We start from the raw sequence: 23184 nt of genomic DNA on the forward strand, positions 1-23184 counted from the left end.
TTGGGTAATTTAGTAAATTATTTATTCTTTTTATTGCTGTTGTAAATGAGATTGTTTTCTAAATTTCCTTTTTCAATTGTATGTTGCTAGCATATAGAAACGCAACTGTTGAATGATGACTGTATACTGCAACTTTGCTGAATTTGTTTAATGGTTCTAACCATGTCTCTGTGTGGTGTAACTTTTAAGATTTTCTGTGTATCAGATCATCTAATTTGCAAACAGATATAATTTTACATCTTTCTTTCCAGATTTGATGTATTTTATTTCTGTTTCTTATCTAATTGTTCTGGCTAGTACTTCCAGTATGATGTTGAAAAGAAGTGGCAAAAGTGGGTGTTCTTGTCTTGTTTCTGATCCTAAGGGAAAAGATTTCTGTCTTTTGCCTTTAAATGTGGTATTTGCTGTGGGTTTTTCATATATGGTTTTTATTATGTTGAAATATTTTCATTCTATTCCTAGTTTGTTGTTTGTTTTTATTGAGATGACCATAGATTTTTAGCCTTTGTTCTGTTAATGTTCTGTATCACACTGATTAATTTTCATAAATTGAACCATTTTTGCATCCCAAGAATAAATCCTACATGGTTATCATGTATAATCCTTTTAATATACTGTTGAATTCAGTTTGCTAATATTTTAACGAGTTATTTTGCATCTATATGTATCAGCGATGTTGTTCTGTACTTTTCTCCTAGTGTCTTTTTTTGACTCTGATATCAGCATAATGATGCCCCTTGTAGAATGAGCTTGGAAGTGTTCTCTTCTCTTTAATTTTTCTGAAGAATTTGAGGAGGATTGGTGTGGATTCTTCTTCAACTGTTCATTAGATTTCACCAGTGATGACATTTGGTCCTGGGCTTTGCTTTGTTGGGAAGTTTTGGATTACTGATTCAATCTCCTTACTAGTTTAGGCCTGCTCAGGTTTTCTATTTCTTCAAGATTCAATATTGGTAGATTGTATGTTTCAAGGAATTTTTAAACTTTTTCTAGGTTAACATAAAATTGTTTACAATAGTTTCTTATAATCATTTCCATTCCTTTTGGATACCAGTTGTAATATCTCCTCTTTCATTTCTGATTTTACTTATTTGAATTTTCCTTTTTTTTTTTTTTTTACTTAATCTACCTAAAGATTTGTCAATTTTATTGATATATATTTTTTTAAAACCTCTTAGTTTTGTTGGTTTTTCTATTGTTTTCTATTTCAATTTTGTTTTTGTTTTTTTTCTGGTCTAATCTTAATATTTCCTTCCCTCTGCTAACTTTGGGCTTAGTTTGTCCTTTTTCTAATTCTTTGAGGAAGAAAATGGCAAGGACATGACTTTCTTTAGCAGGTGGAAGGACAATGCTGTAAATACTCAAAAATTAATTATTTTTATAATGACAAATACATAGAAAAACACTTTTTAAGCAAATGGAAGTTTATCATTTAATTTATCAAATCACTAAGCAGACTGCTTGATCAGAGGGAAGATACTCTTACCGGAGTCACATAAAACTGAAAGATTAAGAGGCAAGGACATTCATGTTATCATTACATCTAACTTTCTTATTTCCAAGATGGAGAAACTGAGGATTGGAGAAAAAGAAAGATTTCTTTGTTGGATACAAACAGACAGGACTAAACCCAGTATAACAGCCTCCTAAATTTCCAAAGTATCATGATACTGTGATTTTATGCATTTTTCAGAAAAACAGTAGATCCCCTGGATTCTGGCAAAGGAATTATATAAAAATGTCAAGCTTTTCCTTTGCCTCAGAAATGAAGTTTTATGTTCCAAAATTGATTGGGAAGTTCTCCCTATACCTCGTATCAAGTCTACTATTTTACATTGTTCGCTTTTGAAGAATTTTTTAAATTGAAAAATAATAATTGTACATATTCATTGAGAATCTAGTGATGTTTTTATATATGTAATGTATAGTGATCAGGGTAATTAGCATATCCATTATCTCAAACATTGATCATTTGTTTGTATTGGGAACATTCAACATTCTTCTAGCCATTTGAAACTATGTATTTTTGCTAACTGCAGTCACCATTCAGTCTTATGGAACACTAGAACTTATTTCTCCTAGCTAGCTATAATTTATTTTTAAATATGCTTTTTGAATCTGTTATTATAAATTGAATGTCACGTTGTTTTGAAAATAGTCTTAATTTTTGCTCAACAGGCAAGATTACACACCTGTGATAATATCTTTAATTTTAAAAATTACTGTGTTTCATTTACCAGAGTGTGGAACCCTAGTCATTTTAGAGGTGGAGCGAATTTCAGTGATAATCCAGTCGAAATTTCTCATCTTATGAATGAGGAGATTGAGTCTGATATAAGGGAAGAGATTTTCGTCAATGAGCAGCTTGTTAACATTAGCTCTGTGATAGAACACAGGCAGTTTTCCTCCTAGGCCGGTGTTTTTTCTACTCTATGATGGGCTGTTTTATTGTAGTTTTTAAACAGCAGTATTTTCACCATGCATAGTTTTCTTCCACAGTTCATTCTTAACGTTTTTGCACAGAATAACTAGATTTTGGAAGTAGAAAAAGGAAATTCTCTTCGTATCCTTGTATCTCTGGTTTATTTTCATTGTCCTTTTATCTCTTCTCTTCTCTTCTCTTCTCTTCTCTTCTCTTCTCTTCTCTTCTCTTCTCTTCTCTTCTCTCTCTCGCACATTAGAGAGAGAGAGTTAAGGTATTAAAGCATACATAATATGGTTAAATTTCCTTCACATAGAGAAAGGAATGAAAAAAGTAAAAATGGTCCTCACCAAATGTCCAAACTTCTGTACGTCATTTCCATAGTATCAGCAATGCCCTATATGGTGCCTCGGGGATATGTAAGCAAATGAGCAAGTGGTCAGCTAATTCTAGCTTTAGTAAACACTTGTTAGGGCTTACTTCAGGAGAAGTCACTTCTCCAAAGTGAAAAGAATGTGCACAGGTCAACTAGATTTTTTTTGTAGAAAAAGAAAACACCTCCTTATGCTCCTGGCTTACTTTATTTTTGGTTCCTCAGTCCTCTTCCTCTCTCTCTCTCTCTCTCTCTCTCTCTCACACACACACACACACACGCACACATACACACACCCCACATATACAATATGATTAAGGATATATGTGAATAATGAAAGCTTCTTATGTATAGATTTAGAAGTCTAATGGACAAAATCAGTATTTTCCTATGTGCATTTAATTCCCCCCTTTGATATAGGCATATGGTCTTTTTTTTTTTTTTTAAGAGAAAGAAATTAGGTGACCTTAAGGTATAGATTCTATTTTCTTTTTTTTTTTTTTTTCTTTTTTTTTTTTTGGGGGGGGGGACAGAGTCTTGCTCTGTCACCCAGGCTGGAGTGCAGTGGCCGGATCTCAGCTCACTGCAAGCTCCGCCTCCCGGGTTCACGCCATTCTCCTGCCTCAGCCTCCCGAGTAGCTGGGACCACAGGCACCGGCCACCTCGCCCGGCTAGTTTTTTGTATTTTTAGTAGAGATGGGGTTTCACCGTGTTAGCCAGGATGATCTCGATCTCCTGACCTCGTGATCCGCCCGTCTCGGCCTCCCAAAGTGCTGGGATTACAGGCTTGAGCCACCGCGCCCGGCCTAGATCCTATTTTCAAAAGGTTTACAGAACTAGGGAGAGGAACATGGACAAGATGTAAAGAATTATTTTAAGCAGAATAAAGTGTGATTTATGAACAAGGCATATATTATTTGTGTGTATGTGTGTATGCCAACAAAGATGCGATTAGGAGGATTGCACAGGGAGATGTCATTAGAACCAACCTTAACAGGTGAGAAGTCTTTGAAGACATTTAAAACATGAAGACCTTTGACACAGGGAACAAAGGCATAGTGACAAAAGTCAAGGGCATATTTAGGACTGAAGAGTGGTATGTGTGGCTTGGGAGTGGACAAAGAAAAAAAAAAAAAAAAACAATGCCTCTGTAATACGAAAGTAGACAAAGGCATGACATTGAGAGCTTTGCCAGTCATGCTAAAAGTAGTTAAAAAGAGCTAACAAAATAAAGAAATGTACCTTTTCTGATGTGTATCATTCCCTTATTCATATACTTTTTGAGGGGAAAATTCATTCTGTGTTGATCTAGTAAACTATAATAGGACCAAATGATAAAATGTATAGGAAAGAATGTCTCAGCATACTTTATGAGATAACTTCCTTGTAGCTATTCTCTGTAGTATTTTGAACATCACAAAGCAATGAGCTGAAACTGTCTAAGCCAAAATTGACTTGTCATCTGTTAGGGATGCTTAGATGAGAATTCTACGTCTGAGAGTTTCTTAGATTCATTGACCACTGTGTTCCATTCTAAGGTCCATGAATGCATGATCTAACTATTATACCTTCTTTTAATCTGATTGTCAATTTTGTATTTTCAATTGTGCAAGTTTCTAAAACTATTTTAGGAAGATAAATGTAGCAGTGGTGTGGGAATAGATAAGAGAGAAGGGGAAAGACTTCAGGAAACTAAACTCACAATTTGTTAGTATTCTTTATTGCTCAAGTCTTCGCAAAGTCTTTCACCAAGAAAGGGGCATTGCAACTCTCCTTTTATAGTTTATTTTTATTCTGGAGCAATGCAGTTTTGGTGGAGTTGTTCCTCAGTGTGTAATTAAAGGGCCTATGACAATTACAGTTCATCCCCTGCTGCTCAAGGTACTGCAGCTATTTGGATCTACTACTCTCAATCATTTCCAATTAATGTCAGCTTCAGATTTATTTCAATATGCTTTGTTATAAAATTTGATTATCATTGTGCCCACCTTCCCACTTAATTTCAAGCAGGTTTCTCAATGACCCGACTAAACCAATGAAATCTGACTAAACCAATATCTGTGGATAGTAGTGTGATGTTACTGATTTTTGTATGATTAGTCAAGTCATATTCATGCCACATTTTCATATAGTACCGTAATGGATATTCTTCTTGTGGTCCTTTTCTTTTATTCTGAATATATAATGAGAAGACCAGTAAAGTGGATTAGGAAATTAAAGAAAAATACAAATGGCAAGAAATATTTTTCACTCGAAGTCTAGACTAGAGAGCACAATCAATTTTGAATTAAAGAGTGATAAGGTGATTTGGTCAGGTGGCTGGTGAAACAGGAAAGAAACTATACTTTTTGAAGTGCTTCATCCATGTATTAAGATTCATTTGGGGTCAAGAATCTAAATTTCATATCCCTGGGAATGGAAACTAAGTAAAAAAAAAAAAAAAATTATGGACCTTGGTTTAATAGTTAGAGGAGCAAGAGTATATCCTTATGTGATTTAACTTCTATGTGAAAAGTGTACCTTAAGATTAGTTATTGGGGGAATTTACTTACTCAGGTTCTATGCCTAGATAACCTGCTCAACTAAGAAAACTTATTTTCCTGTTACTCCATCCTATTTTTCATACTTTTATACTGTACTTGCAGAAAAGCATATATTTCTACCCAATACTAAAATTCCTGGGAACATATTTTTCTACATTTCCCAAATTACTTCAAAAAGTAAACTTAGGTTATTTCATGATCACCATTACAATGGACGGATGGCCTTATCGAATGTTGTCCTGTGACTACAAAGATCCGGAGTTTAAAGAACAAGGTGTACTTGCATCTCCCACTTATCTGTTTGTTGTGGAGAGAGAATCTAGTTTGCTTAAAAGGATGACAGTGCAGTGCCCCCAATGTCAGATATCATTTAAAGTCTAATATTTGTCTTTCATAACTTCTCTAGGGCTGTCAATGACAGGAGACCCTTAACTCCTATGCCTTGATTATATAAATAAGCACATGAAAATATTTTAGTTATCTTGGTTCACTTTTAAACTAAGATTCAATTATCACTAGATTCTAAATAGCATCATTGAGGAGTTTTTAAGAAACTGATTTTCTATACATTCATTCACTTCAACTATATCTAGTGTGTCTACTATTTGCCAAGAAAAATTTACTCACTTAATTCAGCATTCCATATATTTAACATCATAAAAAGTAGGCCATTTTTTAGTTTTCTAAATTATTTAAACATTTCTCTAAAATAAAATGACATTCTATCATTACACTATATTTCAACACTACAGTAAGCAGCCTATTTTGTGATTTTTCCTTATATAAAATACATAATTGAAATTAAAAATTAAGTTACCAAGAGCTGTTTTCACTATGGGGAATGCACATTCATAAACTATGAGGTTATTTTTTCTTCATCAGCTTTCATATTATTAAACTTTGTCTCTTCATAATTACAGAGATGAATGAACAGAGAAGGGAATTTAACATTTGGTGTGCATTTGTCTAACCTATACTTTATGTTAGAAAATACATTTCCATTTGAAAAAGAAATCAGTAATTGTGTGATCAAGAAGGCAGCCTGAAAGTCAGACGATGTGACTCACACCTGTAATCCCAGCACTTCGGGAGGCCAAAGTGGGATTATCGATTGAGCCCAGGAGTTGAAGACCAGCCTGGGCAACACAGTGAGACCCCGTCTCTATTAAGCGGGGGCGGGGGGGGGGGGGGGGGGAAAGAAGGTAGCCTGAGGCAATGTAAATGAAAGACATATTTCAAGGATATTTATACATGATTCATGTTATTCATATAAAGATGTGCCAGAGAAGACTACAGGTATGTTATTTTACACTATTTTGCTAGGATTTTAAGAAATTCAATGTGTTTTTATTTCAATTAACTTAGAAAACTTACCTAACTTATACTTCTAATGGACACAAAAGTTTTAAAAGATATGATTAAAAAGCCCACATGGTGAAGCATTTTGAACTGGATGAAAAACATCTATTATCTTTAAAATTTTGTGATATTATTGATTGTGATAGATTCCCTTTTTAAGAAATCATTCCTTATAGAACATAAGGTTTACATTTACAAACAATTTCTATCCTTACTACAATAAATGCACATATAAAAAGTACAGCTGCACACTTAGTAGCTTTAATTGTACATTTTAATGTAGAAACCAATTCAGTTCTTTCATTTATTAGCATTATTACAATGATTTCAAATTAAGCATAAGTAACTTTGATTTAGATAAATGATGTACACAGCAGTTAAATTTTATTTTCAATTATGTAGTGATTGTATAACCTTGGCACTATAATTTGTAAACTTTGTATTTTATTATTATATTTCTCCCACTTGGCATAACCACAACACTTCCTAAAAGTATAATTTTCTGTAGACTTAAGTAACTCCCTAAAAACCTGTTTTGAACTCCTAGACTATTAGACCTAGGCAGAAAAAAAAAAACATAATCCATGCTCAAATTTGAAAAATGACTGGTCACATTTGGTATAATACTAAAGGTAAATATAATCAAGATTCTATGAACATCTCTAGACCTGCACATTTGTTTTATTAAAATGCATAGTTTTCCTTAATGTGTTTCTATTTGTGTGTACTCTACTGATTTTAATTAAAAATACAAAAAATGTTTATTAAAAAACTGTCAGAATCTGAGTTGTTAAATACACTTAACTAGGAAAGTAACTCTTTAAATGAGACAATTTATAGAGAAATGTGTTGTGTTGCCAATTAGATGTCAAGATACAGTACAACTGATAATGAGTAAATAGCATTTTGTTAGGGATGGAATACAGTGTAAGGAACACCTCAGTAAGAATACAAAAATTACTGAAAAACAATCTTTCTTCCTGAAAAACCAAATGCCTTTCCAGTGCAGAATCTCACCCAGCTAATTGTTGGGTATCACTAAATCCTGATACCTTCAACTTTCCGGTTCATTCAAGCAATATTTTTGAGTCCTTATACTAGACGAGGTAAAGAGCTATGAAAACAGTTAATGGTATCTGATGTGAACTGTGGATCAACTTGACCCATCACTTCTACGTCTACATCTTGGATAAATTCCCATTGTTGTCATAGATTGTACAGTTTTAACGGTGTGTTTGTGGAGGGGGGTCGCTTATAGAAAATGGAGACTGAAGGGATAAGGAATAAATGTATCACTTCAGGTCTTTTATTTGAACTTGGGGTCCAGAGAGCCTTTTTGTATCAAAATTTGTCAATCCATTTCTATTTAGTAATTATATATTCACTCGCACTTATTCTTACTTACCTCACCTCTTTATGCCCATTTCCTTGCAGTTACGGTCATGCATGAATAATTTATTGCACCCCTTAACAACAATAGAAATAAACTTCCATTCTGAAAGCTTTCCATAATCATTTCCAATAGCAATAGGGATTTTTAAAAGACGTATTACAAGTTTACGAGTCAGATGAACATAGTATTCCTCTTTGTGAGAACTGCAAGTGAATGCATGCTGTTGTCTCAAATCCCAATTAGACCTTGCTTTGAGGTCCCTTCAGTGGCAGTCATCTGTTCTCCTTCCCCTGACTTGAGTATTTCTCCAAATATAGATAACATATTTTCCTAACTCTGTGTTCCAAGAAATGGCAGTGGCTTTCATTCATTTTTTTTGTCTTTTCTTGTTCTCAAGTACCCCATAGTTTACTATTTCTTCCCTCCATTCGTTCATCCTTTCAGAGTTTCAAAATCCAGCATAGGTGCTTCTTCTAAAACGTCTTACCCTTCACACACGCACACCACTTGAGACCCAGTCAACCTCTGTCCACATAGTTTGGTTACATTCATAGACTATTTGTATACATCAAAATAGTTGAAAATTTTAGGGTAAACCTCAGTGGTCATTCATTTTTGCTCTTATTCAACCAATACTTGCCAATCAGCCTGTGCCAGGTTTTGTTGCAGGTACCAGGTATCCATCCATAAAGAAAACAATGTCCCTTTGTTGTGGAATTTACATTTTAGCAGGGGAGGCAAACCACCCAATAAATATGATCCAATATCAGATTAAAAGTGCTATGGAAAAAAATCAGGGTAAAGGAAAAAGGGAAGCAGTATTTTAGAAAGAATGGTTAGGAGAGGAGCCTGAGAGTGTGACATCTGAGCAGAGACCTGAATCAAGTGAAGGATTGAAACATGCTACTATCTAAAGAAATGAGTCAGGATAAGGAACTAGTAAGAGCAGAGGCCCAGAGATGTGAAAAAAATGAGAAGAAACCTTATGATATATGTCAAAAGAAAAATTAAAAAGCATACTTGAGAGCAGAGGCCTCCAAATGAAAAAAAAAATGCAAAACACAGTTGAAATCCCTGCTCATGTATTTAATTGCTTTGCAATCTTGGGCAAAATGTTAAATTTCTGTAAGTTTTATCTTCCTCATTTTTAAAATAGGTACAGTGACATCTACCTAATAGGTTCATTGTGAGGAGTAAATGAGATGATATATGTAGGAGGCCTGGCATTATATCATGCACTTAATAAATGATAGTTATGTCTACTTATTTCATTATCATTTTTATTATTATTTACATGCACAGACCTATTCATAAGATAAATGATAAATATTAGTGGCAGAAACTGAAGATATTATAAATTGTTAGGAGGTAGAACCACTCAGTTCAATGTATTTGTTTTAATATGATCAGCAAATGTGTGAAGATATCAATAATTAAATTTCAATGCATTCTTCCATTTCACTAGTTTTATAAACTGATGAACTACCAGAACGTCAATGTATAAATTGTATACTCATTCTTAACAAACAGATTTGTAAAATTATGTGTAAAATTAGCCCTCAGCCTTCCAATTTGTTATTGTCATATTTCATGGAAATACATAACCTGTAAAGTTTTCTTTTAATGATATGGGGAACTGCCTAGAGTCTTGGCAACTACTTCACATTTGTCCTCCAGAGATAGTGGATAAAAGTGTCAATAGATGAACACTCTATATTCACTAATCACAGGCAAGGGACAAGGAACAGAGTGGTCACAAAATACCCCAAAACTAAAGCACATTCCAAATTAAGTACATATATATATATATATATTATTACAGATAAAGTTTGCTAGACTCTTTCTAATTATCTGCAAAGATTTTAGGAATGTCTTAATACTTACACACTTGTATATTTCAAGTTCAATCAAACACTGTTGTTAAAACTAAATCTTCTCATCTCTAATAATAAGATGTGAACTTATCTTGAAAGGTGGTTATTAGGATGGGAGAGATAATGTATTTCATTCAAAGTAAAAATATTTTGTTTCTTTCTCTGTCATCTATCTGTCATCTATATCCATGTATCTGTGCATCTAGGTAGACTAACATTCAACAAACCATAGATATTATTAGTAGTAGAATTGCTACCAATATTAAAACAAAAAGCATTTAAGAAGAAACATATCCTAAAGCATAAGGTCAATTATTACTCTCATTTTTTGGCATATGAAGCCAAAAAAGTGTCAATTTCAAGAAAGTATTAATAAAGATTGTGATGACTGAAAGGTTCCTGCTTGACATTTTGTGTGGTCTTACAAATATATAAACTCTAAGCACTCCAGTGAGCCAATTATTGACTATGCACTATGTCTTCTGACTCTTTTGTTATAGTATGTAAAAAAAGAAGAGTAGAGACATTATAAAAATTATAGTAGATGGGTACTAGGGAATTATGCAAAATAATTTGTAGATTTAATATGAAACCAAAACATCTGTTCAAGTCCATTTCTCACAGGTAATGTGGCAAAGAGTATGAGTTCCAAACTGAGGAGAGGAAAAGGTTGTTCTTCCACAGGGAAATAAACTGAGTGTAATAAACATAATTTTTCTTCCTAACCATTATTTAAAACAAAAACTGCCATTAAATCTATCTTTCCTGCCTCTCTTATCAATGCTTCCTTCTCTTTCACCGCTTGTTTCAAACTCCAAGCCTTGGGATTTTATTTTGACTTTTTGCCTTAATATAACTAAAATGAGAGCATCACAAATATGAAGCTCATCAAATAATTTAGCTGCATTTCCACCTGTTTTTAATTTTCTATTTGGAAACGTAGATTTCAAAGTTTAAGGGCCCAAAATATGAAATGCAATTATAATAGGCCATTTGTTCATTCAGCTTGTAAACTTGAGAAAATATTATTGAACTTTTAATGCAAAAAGAACAAAACAGAATAAAACTCTCCACGAAGAGACTTCTCAATGTTTGAATTTCTGTGTGAGGAGAAAGGTAATGAATGTGGGAACCTTAATGGAATCCATATTCTTCCAGTGATGACAAGGGTCAAAATGGAGAAAAATGATCACTTTCTACCTATTACATTATGTTGGTTCTATGTGGACAACTAAAATATAGCTGATGCTCGTTTTCAGGCCACAAATGTAGGTATGTATTTTCCTACTACTTATAAGGCAAAGATTCTATTTGTTTAATGATTTCTATATAGGTAGATTATTCTGTCTTTAGGGTTAAAATTGACCTGTAGACCAAGAGACTTTCTAATGTCCACCTTAGAGTATACGGCTTTTACTATTACAGTTTCCATGTCTTTTGCTTGCCTCTTCAAGAGCAGAAGAGGAGACATTTGGGATACATATATCAATGAGGAACTATGAATGAATAAATGAATGAAATTGTCAATCAATTTATCCATGTGATAGTCAGTTGCCAATAATTTTATCACCTCTGTGGGATTAAGTAGAGGTAACAGTTTAGAAATTCAATTTTTTGAAAGCATTTAAAATGTTCAAATACATCACTCTGGTAACTAAGGGAAAAATATATTATTTTCTTATGCTTAGTTTTATTTTGGTTTTGCCTTTTAACTTAAATTGAACACTTATATCAAAGAGTTTTTAGGATTATAATTTGGATTTTTGAAGCAAAGATCATTTCTCCTTAACATCAAACGAGGAGTAGGTACAATAGGAATAAAATAGGCAGAAAAACAAGAGTATTAAGGATAGATGGGGAGGGTGAGCCTGTGTTAGCATGTGTTGCTATGAAGAAATAGCTGAGACTGGGTAATGTATTTTTAAAAAGAGCTTTAATTGGCTCATGATTCTGCAGGTTGTACAGGAAGCATGACACCAGCATCTACTCAGCTTCTGGGGAGGCCTCGGGGAGCTTTTACTCATGGTGGAAGATGAAACAGGAGTAAGCATATCACATGGCCAGAGCAGAAGCCAGGGGGAGGTTGCCACACATTTTTTTTTTTTTTTTTTTTTTTTGAGACGGAGTCTTGCTCTGTCGCCCGGGCTGGAGTGCAGTGGCCGGATCTCAAAAAAACAGATCGCTCAAGAACTCACCCGCTATCATAAGGACAGCATTAAGCTATGAGGGATCCACCTCCATGACTCAAACATCTCACACCAGGGCCCAACTCCAACACTTAGCATTGTATTTCAACAAGAAAAGAAGTTTAATTGGCTGATGGTTCTGCAGGCTGTACAGGAAGCATGGCACAGGCATCTGCTTGGCTCCTGGGAAGGCCTCAGGGACCTTTTGCTCATGGCAGAAGGTGATGCCCACACACTTCAAAAAGAACCAGATCTCATGAGAACTCATTTACTATACTGAGGACAATACAAAACCATGAGGGGTCTGTCCCCATGACCCGCAAACCTCCCGCCAGGCCCCACCACCGACATTAGGGATTATATTTCAATTTGAGATTTGAGCGGGGACAAATATCCAGACTACATCAGGGCTCATTTCCAGTTGTATGTCAACATGCCTGCGTTCAAAACATCCTGTCCAAATCACTGCCTTGTCATAATACTTATATTTTTCTTTATTAAATACGAACACAAGACGATTAAATAATAGCATTTCTACTTTAAAACTGTGGACACCATATTAACATTGGAATAATAGTAATAATAACAATAGTAATAATAATGATATAGGCCAGGCGCCGTGGCTCAAGCCTGTAATGCCAGCACTTTGAGAGGCCAAGGTGGGCGGATCACGAGGTCAGGAGATTGAGACCATCCTGGCTAACATGGTGAAACCCCGTCGCTACTAAAAATACAAAAAAATTAGCTGAGTGTAGTGGCGAGCGCCTGTAGTCCCAGCTCCTCGGGAGGCTGAGGCAGGAGAACGGCTTGAACCCCGGAGGCGGAGGTTGCAGTGAGCCGAGATGGCGCCGCTGCACTCCAACCTGGGTGACAGAGCGAGATTCTGTCTCAATAAATAAATAAATAAATAAATAAATAAATAAATAAATAAAGTTATGAGGATATGTGTAGATTTTGTTGTTGTTGTTTTTTAAGTAGGCTGTTAACATTAACAGGCATTGTGATTTCAGGGATACCATCAAACATCCTGGTCATAAGACATCCCCTATTGAATAGGAAGGGTTTAAGTTAAACTCATGAGCCACAATTTTCTGATTGTATGTTTGGTGTATAATAGCCACCTCAGTGGTGATTTGATTAGCCCGGACCCTTATGTAATCATTGAACTATACCCACGTTCCTTTATATACTTCTTTAGTCTTGAAAGCTCAAAATTAAGCAAAATCGTCCTCTTGATAATGTTTAGATTCTTAACATTTGCTTTCTAAAACTGGCAAATACTCTCTTCCCAGTGTCACAGAGTTAAATAACATGTTGCTTAGTGAGGACTTTAATGTGGCCATGCCATAGGAAGACCTTATACGAAATCCCCTTACCTGGGAGAATGTCAGATTATTACCCACCAACTTGTTTAACACTTTTATTATTTTAAAGGTATTAACATTTGTATTAGAACAAAATACTATAGAGAAACATTTCTAGAAAAAAGTTATCTTTCCAAATTAAAATCAGTGGTATGTAAATGTAGAAGTCTGATATAATGATTGAAATACTTGGGCTTTGGGCATACTGCCTAGGTGAAACTCCTGGTTTATTACATCGCTTATTAGTATGACCTATGGGAAGGTAACCTACATAAGCCTCAGTTAATTTTTCTCTCAAATAGATCTAATCATAGTCTCTCATAGACTTGTTTTGATAGATATTTCAGTGTATATAATATACTTAGGACAGTGCCTGATATCAGTAAGTCTCCTTATATGCTATTTTTCTTTCTATTTTAATTATTTATGGAAGAGAAACTATTATGCCTTAAATCGATTAAAATAAAATGCCTTTGTATTTATTCATTTCAAAGGAAATATGCAAGTATTGCATTCACTTCCTAGGTGCCTTTTTGAGTTGAGCTTTGCATGGTTAGTTTGTGTAAAGGTTCAGTGAACTTTCTCATAATGATTTTTTATTGAACATATGGAATCCATTAAGTGTTAGCAAAAGTCACTATCCACTGAGCTGTATCCAGAAGCTGACAGTTACGTCTATCTCTTGCAAAAATAAACACATACATAAATGCACTAAGAAGTATATTACCTGTCATAATCTCTAAGAGTATTTCCTTTTTTCTTTTAATTTTTTTCTTTCAGTGGGTTTTCTATCTTTGTGAGTACATAGTAGGTGTATATATCGATGGGGTACATGAGGTAGGTGTATATATTGAAAGGGTATGTGAGATGTTTTAACACAAGCATTCAATGTGAAATAGTAACATCATGGAGAATGGAGTATCTATCCCTTCAAGCCTTTATGCTTTGTGTTACAAACAGTCTAATTATACTCTGTTAGTTATTTTAAAATGTACGATTATTACTTACTATAGCAACCCTATTGTGCTATGAAACAATAGATCTTATTCTTTTTTTCTAACATCTTAGAGCATTTCCACAAGCAATACCTGCTTGTTAAATATACCTATTCTAGTCTTCATATAAGAAATTAGTTTTTTTCCTCTAGAATGTACTATGACACATCCATGGGGAAAATGTAATAATCTAATTAAGACTATTTCCTCTCATTTTATATTTAAAAGAATGTGCTCTATCAGTTTATTTACTTGTATAGCCGTAGGCAACCTCTAAAATATTTAAAGTTCTTTAAAGTCAGATATTTCAGTTAATATTGTGATTATATAGTTGGTTTTCATGAACATAATCATCTACCAGAAATAAAATACACACACGCACATTGATATGGTTTGGCTTTCTGTCCCCACTCAAATCTCATTTGAATTATAATCCCCATGTGTCAAGGGAGAGACCAGGTGGAGGTAATTGGATCTTGAGGGTGGTTTTCCCCATGCTGTTCTCGTGATAGTGAATGAGTTCTCATGAGATCACATGGTTTTATAAAGGGCTCTTCCCCCTTCACTCCTCACTCATTCTCCTTCCTTCCACCTTGTGAAGAAGGTCCCTTCACCTTCTACTATGATTGTAAGTCTCCTGACGTCTCCCCAGCCATGCTGAACTATGAGTCAATGAAACCTCTTTCCTTTATAAATTACCCGGTCTCAGGCAGTTCTTTATTGTGCATATGTGTGTGTGTGTATATATATGTGTGTGTATATATATGTATACATATATGTGAATATGTATACACATATGAACAGAGAGAGAGTGAGGAAGGGAGAGAGGGAGGGAAGGATGGAGAAAGAGAGAGAAATAGCCCAAATAGAAATAAAGCTAGCTCCAAGTACAGGTTCGTCAGCACTCTCCTATCATATCCCTACCATAGTTGGGCCCCTGTTCTTCCTTAGTTGTGGGGTACTTTAGCAAAATTTTAAATCTAATTTTGCCTAATTCAAAGACAGTGCTAATTTGAAAGTGTTAGAAACTAAAGACCTATGATAATATTGAGAGATACAAAACATAAATAGTGAGACAATGATGAATGCAGTGGATGTGTACAAGGGCTATCATTTGACAGTAGAGATGATGCTCAAGGACGGACAATGAATCTTTCAGTGTGTGGAGAATGTGCTGCCGTTACAGTGATGTACAGGAAAGAACCAAAAACTGAGGAAATATCAGTAAACAAAACACTCAAACATACGAGTATACAGCTAGAATAAAAGCAACAGTACTAGATGTCAATGAGCCCAGTGTTAACTGAGAAAGCAGAAGGTTTTTAAGAATTTGGGGAATACTGTGGCTGATGATACTTATGTCTCAAGCCACAGATGCCATATGGGCTCTGGGCCCAGTTGAATCGGCACCACCTGGCAGTAAGTGGGCAGGTCCATGACTGCCAGGACATTCCTTCCAACACTTGTGGAGATCACCAGGAAGGGGGTAGAGACCTGCCTTGACAGATTTTCAATGTGGGCGAAACAGGTCTATTTTGAGAAAAGATGTTCAACAGAACATATGTCAGCAAGGAAGAAGAGATGATGCTTAGTTCTAAAGCTCCAAAGAGCTGGCTTACACTCCAACTTGGGGAAAATGCATCCAGGAAATGCAAGATTAATCTCATCTTAGTCATTCTTTTGAATGGATGGACATGACCCCTTTCTACTTGAAGATAGAAAACATAACCATATTGATTTTAGATTTTCTTCATTGGTTTCCGTTTAGGATTGTTCCTCCCCCTCTTCTTTCTGTGTAGGCATCACGGTTCCCAAGTGTTCATGAAACATGTATGGCCTTCAGGAGATATGTCTGTGTACATTGTTATCTTATGGATGCACAGTTTTGTTTGCACGTTGGTTCTGAATGTCTTTACTCTTGAGCATCTGCCCATGGGTCCACTTCTCAAGGCCTCAATTTCTTGAGTTTAACACTGCATGGCCCATGCATCTTTTTAGTTAAATATCCCTTGCCACGACCAACTCTTCTCCTCAGTCAACTCCCACACTCTTTTCAGGGACAGGAAAAATGTAGCCACTTCCTGGCTGCACTCGAAGGCCTCAAGAAATTTAGTGAATCTGCCTTTGCCCTTCTTGCTCATGAAATACTGCCACATCAGGCCCCCTCTTCGGAAACCTACAAGCATCTAATTTTCTTGCTTCCTCCCCAACTTTCTTTCTGACTCCCCCTACCGAGAGAGTTCTTGTGTCTACTGTACTAGGAAAAACTCATTCTTAAGGTATGTTTTTCAAATCGTTCTCTGGTCTGCACTTAAACTAAGGTTTTAAATAGAGAAACAACCCAAAGCCAAAATACAATGAAACTATTTCCTTCTTCCACACAGTGGAAACTCCTTTGGAGTTAAAGGGTCAGTGAACCAAATAGAAAGGGATCTCAGGGAACACAGATTGAAGAGAGAGAGGAAAAAATATGAAGGCATTGTTGGTTCCCTTTTGAGTTAAAAATCTAGTGGGGATTGTAAGCACACACACATACACACACACACCCTTACACACATCAGTGAAGTTATGAAGGACTTTGTCACTCCAACAACCTTGAATTTGATTATCTAGGTCAGTGGTTACCAAAGTAGAATGTACATGCCCAAGAATATGCATGCTAAACAATTGGGGTAGTGAGAAAAAAAAATTATTTATCTTGTTCTCTAGAAATTAATATTTTGAGTGTATAGTTTATAGTATATACAATGTGTAAGCTCTGTCTACAAAACCAAATAGTGTCAATGTAACTTAAAATAACATATGTCTGTGAATATATATTTATATAGGGCACATGCTTAAAATATGTTTACTTCTGAGGTACATGAACATTTTTCCCCCAGGCACCAAAAGACAAATACCACATGATATCACGTAAATGTGGAATGTAAGAAAAGTTGAATTCATAGAGATATTGAGTAGAATCATGGTTAGCAGAGGCTGGGGAGGTGGAGTGAGGGAATAGAGAGTTACTGTTCAAAGATTACAAAGTTTCAACTAGACAGAGGGAATACATTTTGAAGATTTGTTTCAGGAACATTTTGAGACCCTCACTCTAAGTAATAGGAAATCATTTCTTTAGTTAACATATTTGAATATGAGTTGTGATGTTCTGTATCCTTTATTTGGATTCTACTAACCCACACCTAGATTTGTATGGCATTACCTGTTTACTCACCGTGAATATCCTACTCATAGACAGATCCCCTGGGATCTTAGACTTGAGGTACCCAAGAACTGAGACAGTGAGTTTTGGGGGCACATAGATCTATGGATAAGTTCATCTTAGTGATGATAAAATCAGTTTGGCATGTTTCATGGACAGTGTGTATTTCATAAAGGTTAAAGACTTGGAAATGGGATATTTTTGAGCCCAAGTGTTTCCAATAAATAGTTGTATAATTTGAAGCAAATAATTGATTTTTCTTACTCTCTGTGCCCTCGCCTGTAAAATGGGGAAATGTATTCCTTCCCATGAGGCCATTGAGAGTATCTAATGAGATCAGACTGTGACATAGCTTTGAAAACTGTAATACACACTATCAATATGGGTTTTGAAACTATCCTGTCAGTTTGCACATACCAAATTTACATGTGACATTGGTTTCAGGTGTTTCTCTCTAAAATCTCTTATAAAAGCAAAGAGATCCTCCTCCCAACAGCAACAGAAGGGCAGAGTGTAGACTTAACATGAACTAGAATAACAGCATAATAATTCTCATTTCTTGAAGGCCTACTATACACTTTGCAAGCACTGTATATGTTGTTTCCACTTCTCTCGTTCATTTTGCCTGGAATAAATATCCCTCCTTCCTTTCCATTGGATTGCCATTATTCACCCTGTAAGGAAGGCTCCATGGTTCTCATTTTCATCTGAGAAAACTTAGGCTCAGCGAAGATCAGTAACTTATCTGAAACACACACATGCACACATACACACAGAGACATATCTGTGCCCATTATTCTTAACCTAGTTTCTCTATTCAGGAGTTATCTCTACTGTCTCTGCTTCTGATCTGTGTAAGCTGATCCAAGTGACACAATTACAGGGAAGTTGCAAGCCCTTTGAGAGCAGAGACTACCTATTGATATCTACAGTTTAAAATTTGATTTTAGCCAACCTGTTTATATGCATTGACTAACAGGTTAGTTTGACTCGCAATAAATATTCCAAATCCTGGACTAAATATTAATGTAATGATTTAGCTTGATTTTTTCATTGGCATATTTCCCTCAAGTCATCATACAAAATTGAAAAAACAAGTATAGTGTGTGATTCTAGATTGAAATTCAGGAATCCTCCAAGGGTATCCTTGTTTGCTTTCCAAATAGTTCAGATTGCTTGGTCTGACCAACAAGGTCCCTGACACTTGGAACTCTGTTTATCCCTCTAATTGACTTTGTCCCTGATGACTACCTCACCCAGAGGTACTCTTCACCCCAGCTATACTGTGTTGCTAGAGTTTCTCTATTACCCCATGTTATTGTTTCCTTTGTTCTCTGCATAAGGTACTGTTTCCCACCCACCGACTCCTGTTTTTCTAATGGACTTTTGTTTCACCTTACAAGATCTTTGCTAATGTATTTATTTAGAGGATAAAAAGGGTAGGAAAGGTCGTGGGACAATAGGTGTATACCAGACCTTTCCTAGATGAACCTAGTGTATAATCTCCCTAGTCCAACGTCATGGCCTAAGGCAGTCAATAGATCTGTCTTAATGTCCCTTTTGAGTTTTATACTATTATTATATGAGGATTTATTTTTGTCTGAATTCCTCCCTAGATTTGCCCTAGAGAGCAATGACTATTTACAGTTGATTCTTCTTTGTATCTCTTATGGTAAGTCCAGACCTTGGCACATATTCTAGTTGATTCGAAGATGTTTGTTGAATGACCAAGTGATTGAACAAATGACCACGTGCTCTGCCGCGGTTCTGTCAGTTCTACTTTGGTTTGGTTATGTGTTTGCCACACTGAAGTTGTAGCCTGGGAAATTCAGTTGTGAGATGTCTGCAGAACATGAGAAATTGGAATAATGAGGTTATTTCTAAAATTGCTGTAATTTAAAGTAAAGAGTAGTTTATTCCATATATGAATATACACTGGAAACAAAGAATTTCCAGAATACTGAAGATTCAATGATAACATCATTGAAATTAAATAAATAAATAAATAATAGGATTATGATAGTTACTTTCTAATTTACTAGAAATTGACTGTGTGCATGGCACTTATATTATCATGGGATAGTTACAAAAAGAGGTGTTTAGTGAGTTTCTGTGGAAAATCTCAGTACCAATAAAATGGAGCATTTCCAGAAACCGATATTCCTCGAAGCTTGACAGTATTTATGCACGGTTGCACTTTTTGTGTCATTTGTTTGAATCAATGGAAGGAGGCTATAACTGAAATTTTTTAGTGTATTATATCTTTAATAATAAGAGTTTTAAGAATCTATCATTAGAAATAATTATTCCTCAATTTGTAATTCTCAACATTTGTACAAATAAATGCTCTGTGTCTATCAGTTGATCTTGCCCATGAAGATTTAATAAAGCACACTAGTTTTTACAAATGTGATTTTAGCGATGGTCATTACTTTATAAAATGTTTTGTGTTAACACTTCCATGAATATGTTCTGTGGGAATATACTGTCTCCACATTGCTTGCTTATGAAGACATGATTTTTCACATCATCCTATCAGTATTTTGAGAAAGAGATCGATCCCATATTCTATGAGCATTTGAACATTCTCTAGTATTCTTTATCATTAAAACAACCCTTGAAGTCCATGTGCTACACTGGTTATTTCCCTCTTGACTTTCCTTTACAGAAAACCCTCTATCATAAACAACCTATCTTTATTTGTTGTCTCCACATCATGTTGCCAGCTCTGCTTTAACACACTGCACATTGACTTCTAGCAGCAAAGGCTCATTGGAGGTTCTCTTATCAAGGACACTGATGGTCCTTCTGTTGCTAAATTTGGTGGGTTCTCTACAGTCTGTATCCTAGTTCACCTTATTATGGACCACTATCAATTCTATTCTGCTTGGAACACTCTGTTCCTTGCTTATATGATTCTACACTCCTATCTCCTTTGTGAATTCCTCATCTGCCCTTCCATTAAGGATTGAGGACATCCTTCACAGTTTTGATCTAGGACCTCTTTTCCTCTTACTTGACGTTATGTGGATAATCTTGTCTTTGAACGCAATTACCACTCTTATGTTGATGACCCTTAAGCTATAATTCCAGCCCAAATCATTTTTCTGAGTAAACTACAAGAATACACAAATGCCTGTTAGATCTCTACTTAGATGTCCCTCAGGTGCTTCAAGCTTAAAATACTCACCTGAGCTCATCAGCTCCTCTGTAAATTCTGTTTCTCCTCCCTGGCTCCCTGATTTATTTAATATGACCACCATCCACTTAGTTGAATAAAGCAGAAGCCTGGACACCATGTATACCTCCAATTAATCACTAAGTTTTGTTAAATATGTTCTTACATTTTCTCTCTAGAATGTCTTATTTTCCCCATATTTACACCCAAAACCAAAAGTCAGATGACCTGATCTCTTGCTTAGATTTCGAATCATGGTCTTTTGCCTAGACTCTAGAATTTCAGTCTTGCTGCTCTCCAATCTATTTCTACACAAAAGCTAGAGTAATTTTTTAAAAAACAAAAATCTGAATATGTTCATTTTCTGCCTAAAAGCCTTCAGTAATTCTTATTTGCTCTTCCAGCGATAAAGTAACAACTTTGAGACCTAGTTTATTAGCTATTTCTTTAACCACAAATGACTCTCTCACTCGTCTATTCCCCCTAACACGCTTCACCCTAACCTTTGCCATTCCTCCCTTTCCCCTTTCCTTCCCAGATGGACTTAAGTCCTTTCAGATTCTTAAATGTTTCTTCCTCTAGTCTCTTACATCTCTTTTCCTTGTAACTCTAAAAACTGCTTAGCTTACACAAGGTAAAAGGTCTGTACAATCCCCAGAATCAGTGATCATAATGTTTCCTGTCATTCACAATGGCTCCAAACATCATCTCCCATTCCTACTTTATCTGAGCTTACACATACTCTTGAAGACTTACATATTTTTTTCTACCAGGAAATCTTTACTAGCCTTATTATCCCACTTTCCAAACCCATAAGTCTGATTAGGTATATATATATAATATTTAATATTATTATTTATATATATATAATATTTAATATTATTATATGTATTTTTCTACCAGTCTAGTAGAGGGGAAGGTGCATTTATTTCTCATTTTTAAAAGTCTGTATTTCTGCTATTATAGCTCTTAAGGCACTCTCATGCAGTTGCCTACTAGAATGTAAGTTATAGTAGGGTAAGAACTAGATCAGTCACATCACACATCCACATATAGGACCTAGCACCATATCTAGCACACAGCAAGTACTCAATACATTTTTTTTTCCCAAATAACTAAAGAGTTTGAACAAACCAAAATGATTAAATGAGAAGTAACTGTTTTGGTAATCCTTGTGTCCTTATTAAAGTCTAAATTAAGTAATTTTTATATCAGTTTATACTCCCCTTTCCCAACCCCAATTCTTTCTTTTTTAAATTTTTAAAATCAAATATTCCTTAAAACTTCAGGATCATTTGAGTAAAATGATGCTTTTGTTGTCTTTTGCAAAATAATTGTATTTTGGAAATTTGATTTAGATATTTTAAACACAACTAAAATAATAGCTTTGGTCTTAAGATGACGTGCTTCTTAAACTCCCTAAGATGGATTGCACTATGGGTATGAATATGGACAATATCACATTAATTTGTGTACACAGCTCTAACATAGGGTCTGGCATGTAAGAACAAGTCAGTAAATAGTTATTGAATGGAATTGAAAATTTAAATAGCAAATAAAGTATTTTGACCTACAAAGCAAGAAATCACATTTTTCTTTTTGTCACAGTTCCTTGGGAAGATAATTAATTTTTTAGTATTTAAGATGTTAAATATTTATGTTATGTTATATTTACAAGGCTTCTTTTTATGAAAATTAATTGGTGAAAATAGCATCCATATCTTCCTTTACCAGAACATTTACATTTTGGGAACTAACACTGGCTTTTGTTAAAAAAGCAAAATATGTGTGAAATTTATGTTTGAGTTGATTTCAGTGCATTAAATTTCCATTTTAAATCTTCTTTGAAATATTCTATTTTTGACACCGTGAAACTGTATTAGATCTTAGTATGTTAGCAGTGTTTTGCAGTTTTAGAGCCATAATTATTTTAATGACCACTTTCAGCATATACATTTTCTACGGGAAAAATAATCTCAAGAACATGAAAAGTGAAATCTATATTTTGGGTTTCAAAATGATACATTTTAGCTAAAATATCATAGTTTTAATTTCTCAGTGAAAAATATAGTGTAGTAGAAAATTTATGAAGAGACTCAGTGTTTAAAAATTATGATTCTATAGTCAAATTTATGTTTATAGGATAGGTTACTCAATTACATTTAAAATAATTCATTTAGAAAATGTGATCAATGTAACAAATTCTACCTATTCTTTTCAAAGTTAAATTTGTTGTTTGAAGTGCTTCTTCTAAAATACTAATGAACTATCAATTTAGCTATTGAGCTTAGA

The 23184-nt window shown here is 34.8% G+C and overlaps 1 protein-coding gene across 1 annotated transcript in view; it reads left to right on the forward strand.

The window, feature by feature from the left end:
* The window catches only part of DMD (dystrophin), a 2292995-nt gene that overhangs the window by 1322485 nt on the left and 947326 nt on the right, over window positions 1–23184 (forward strand). The window contains 1 exon segment of the mRNA XM_026451980.1: window positions 13663–13674. Coding sequence (XP_026307765.1) covers window positions 13663–13674 — 12 coding nt within the window.

The sequence above is a fragment of the Piliocolobus tephrosceles genome, chromosome 12, assembly GCF_002776525.5.
Source record: "Piliocolobus tephrosceles isolate RC106 chromosome 12, ASM277652v3, whole genome shotgun sequence".
Taxonomy (NCBI): domain Eukaryota; kingdom Metazoa; phylum Chordata; class Mammalia; order Primates; family Cercopithecidae; genus Piliocolobus; species Piliocolobus tephrosceles.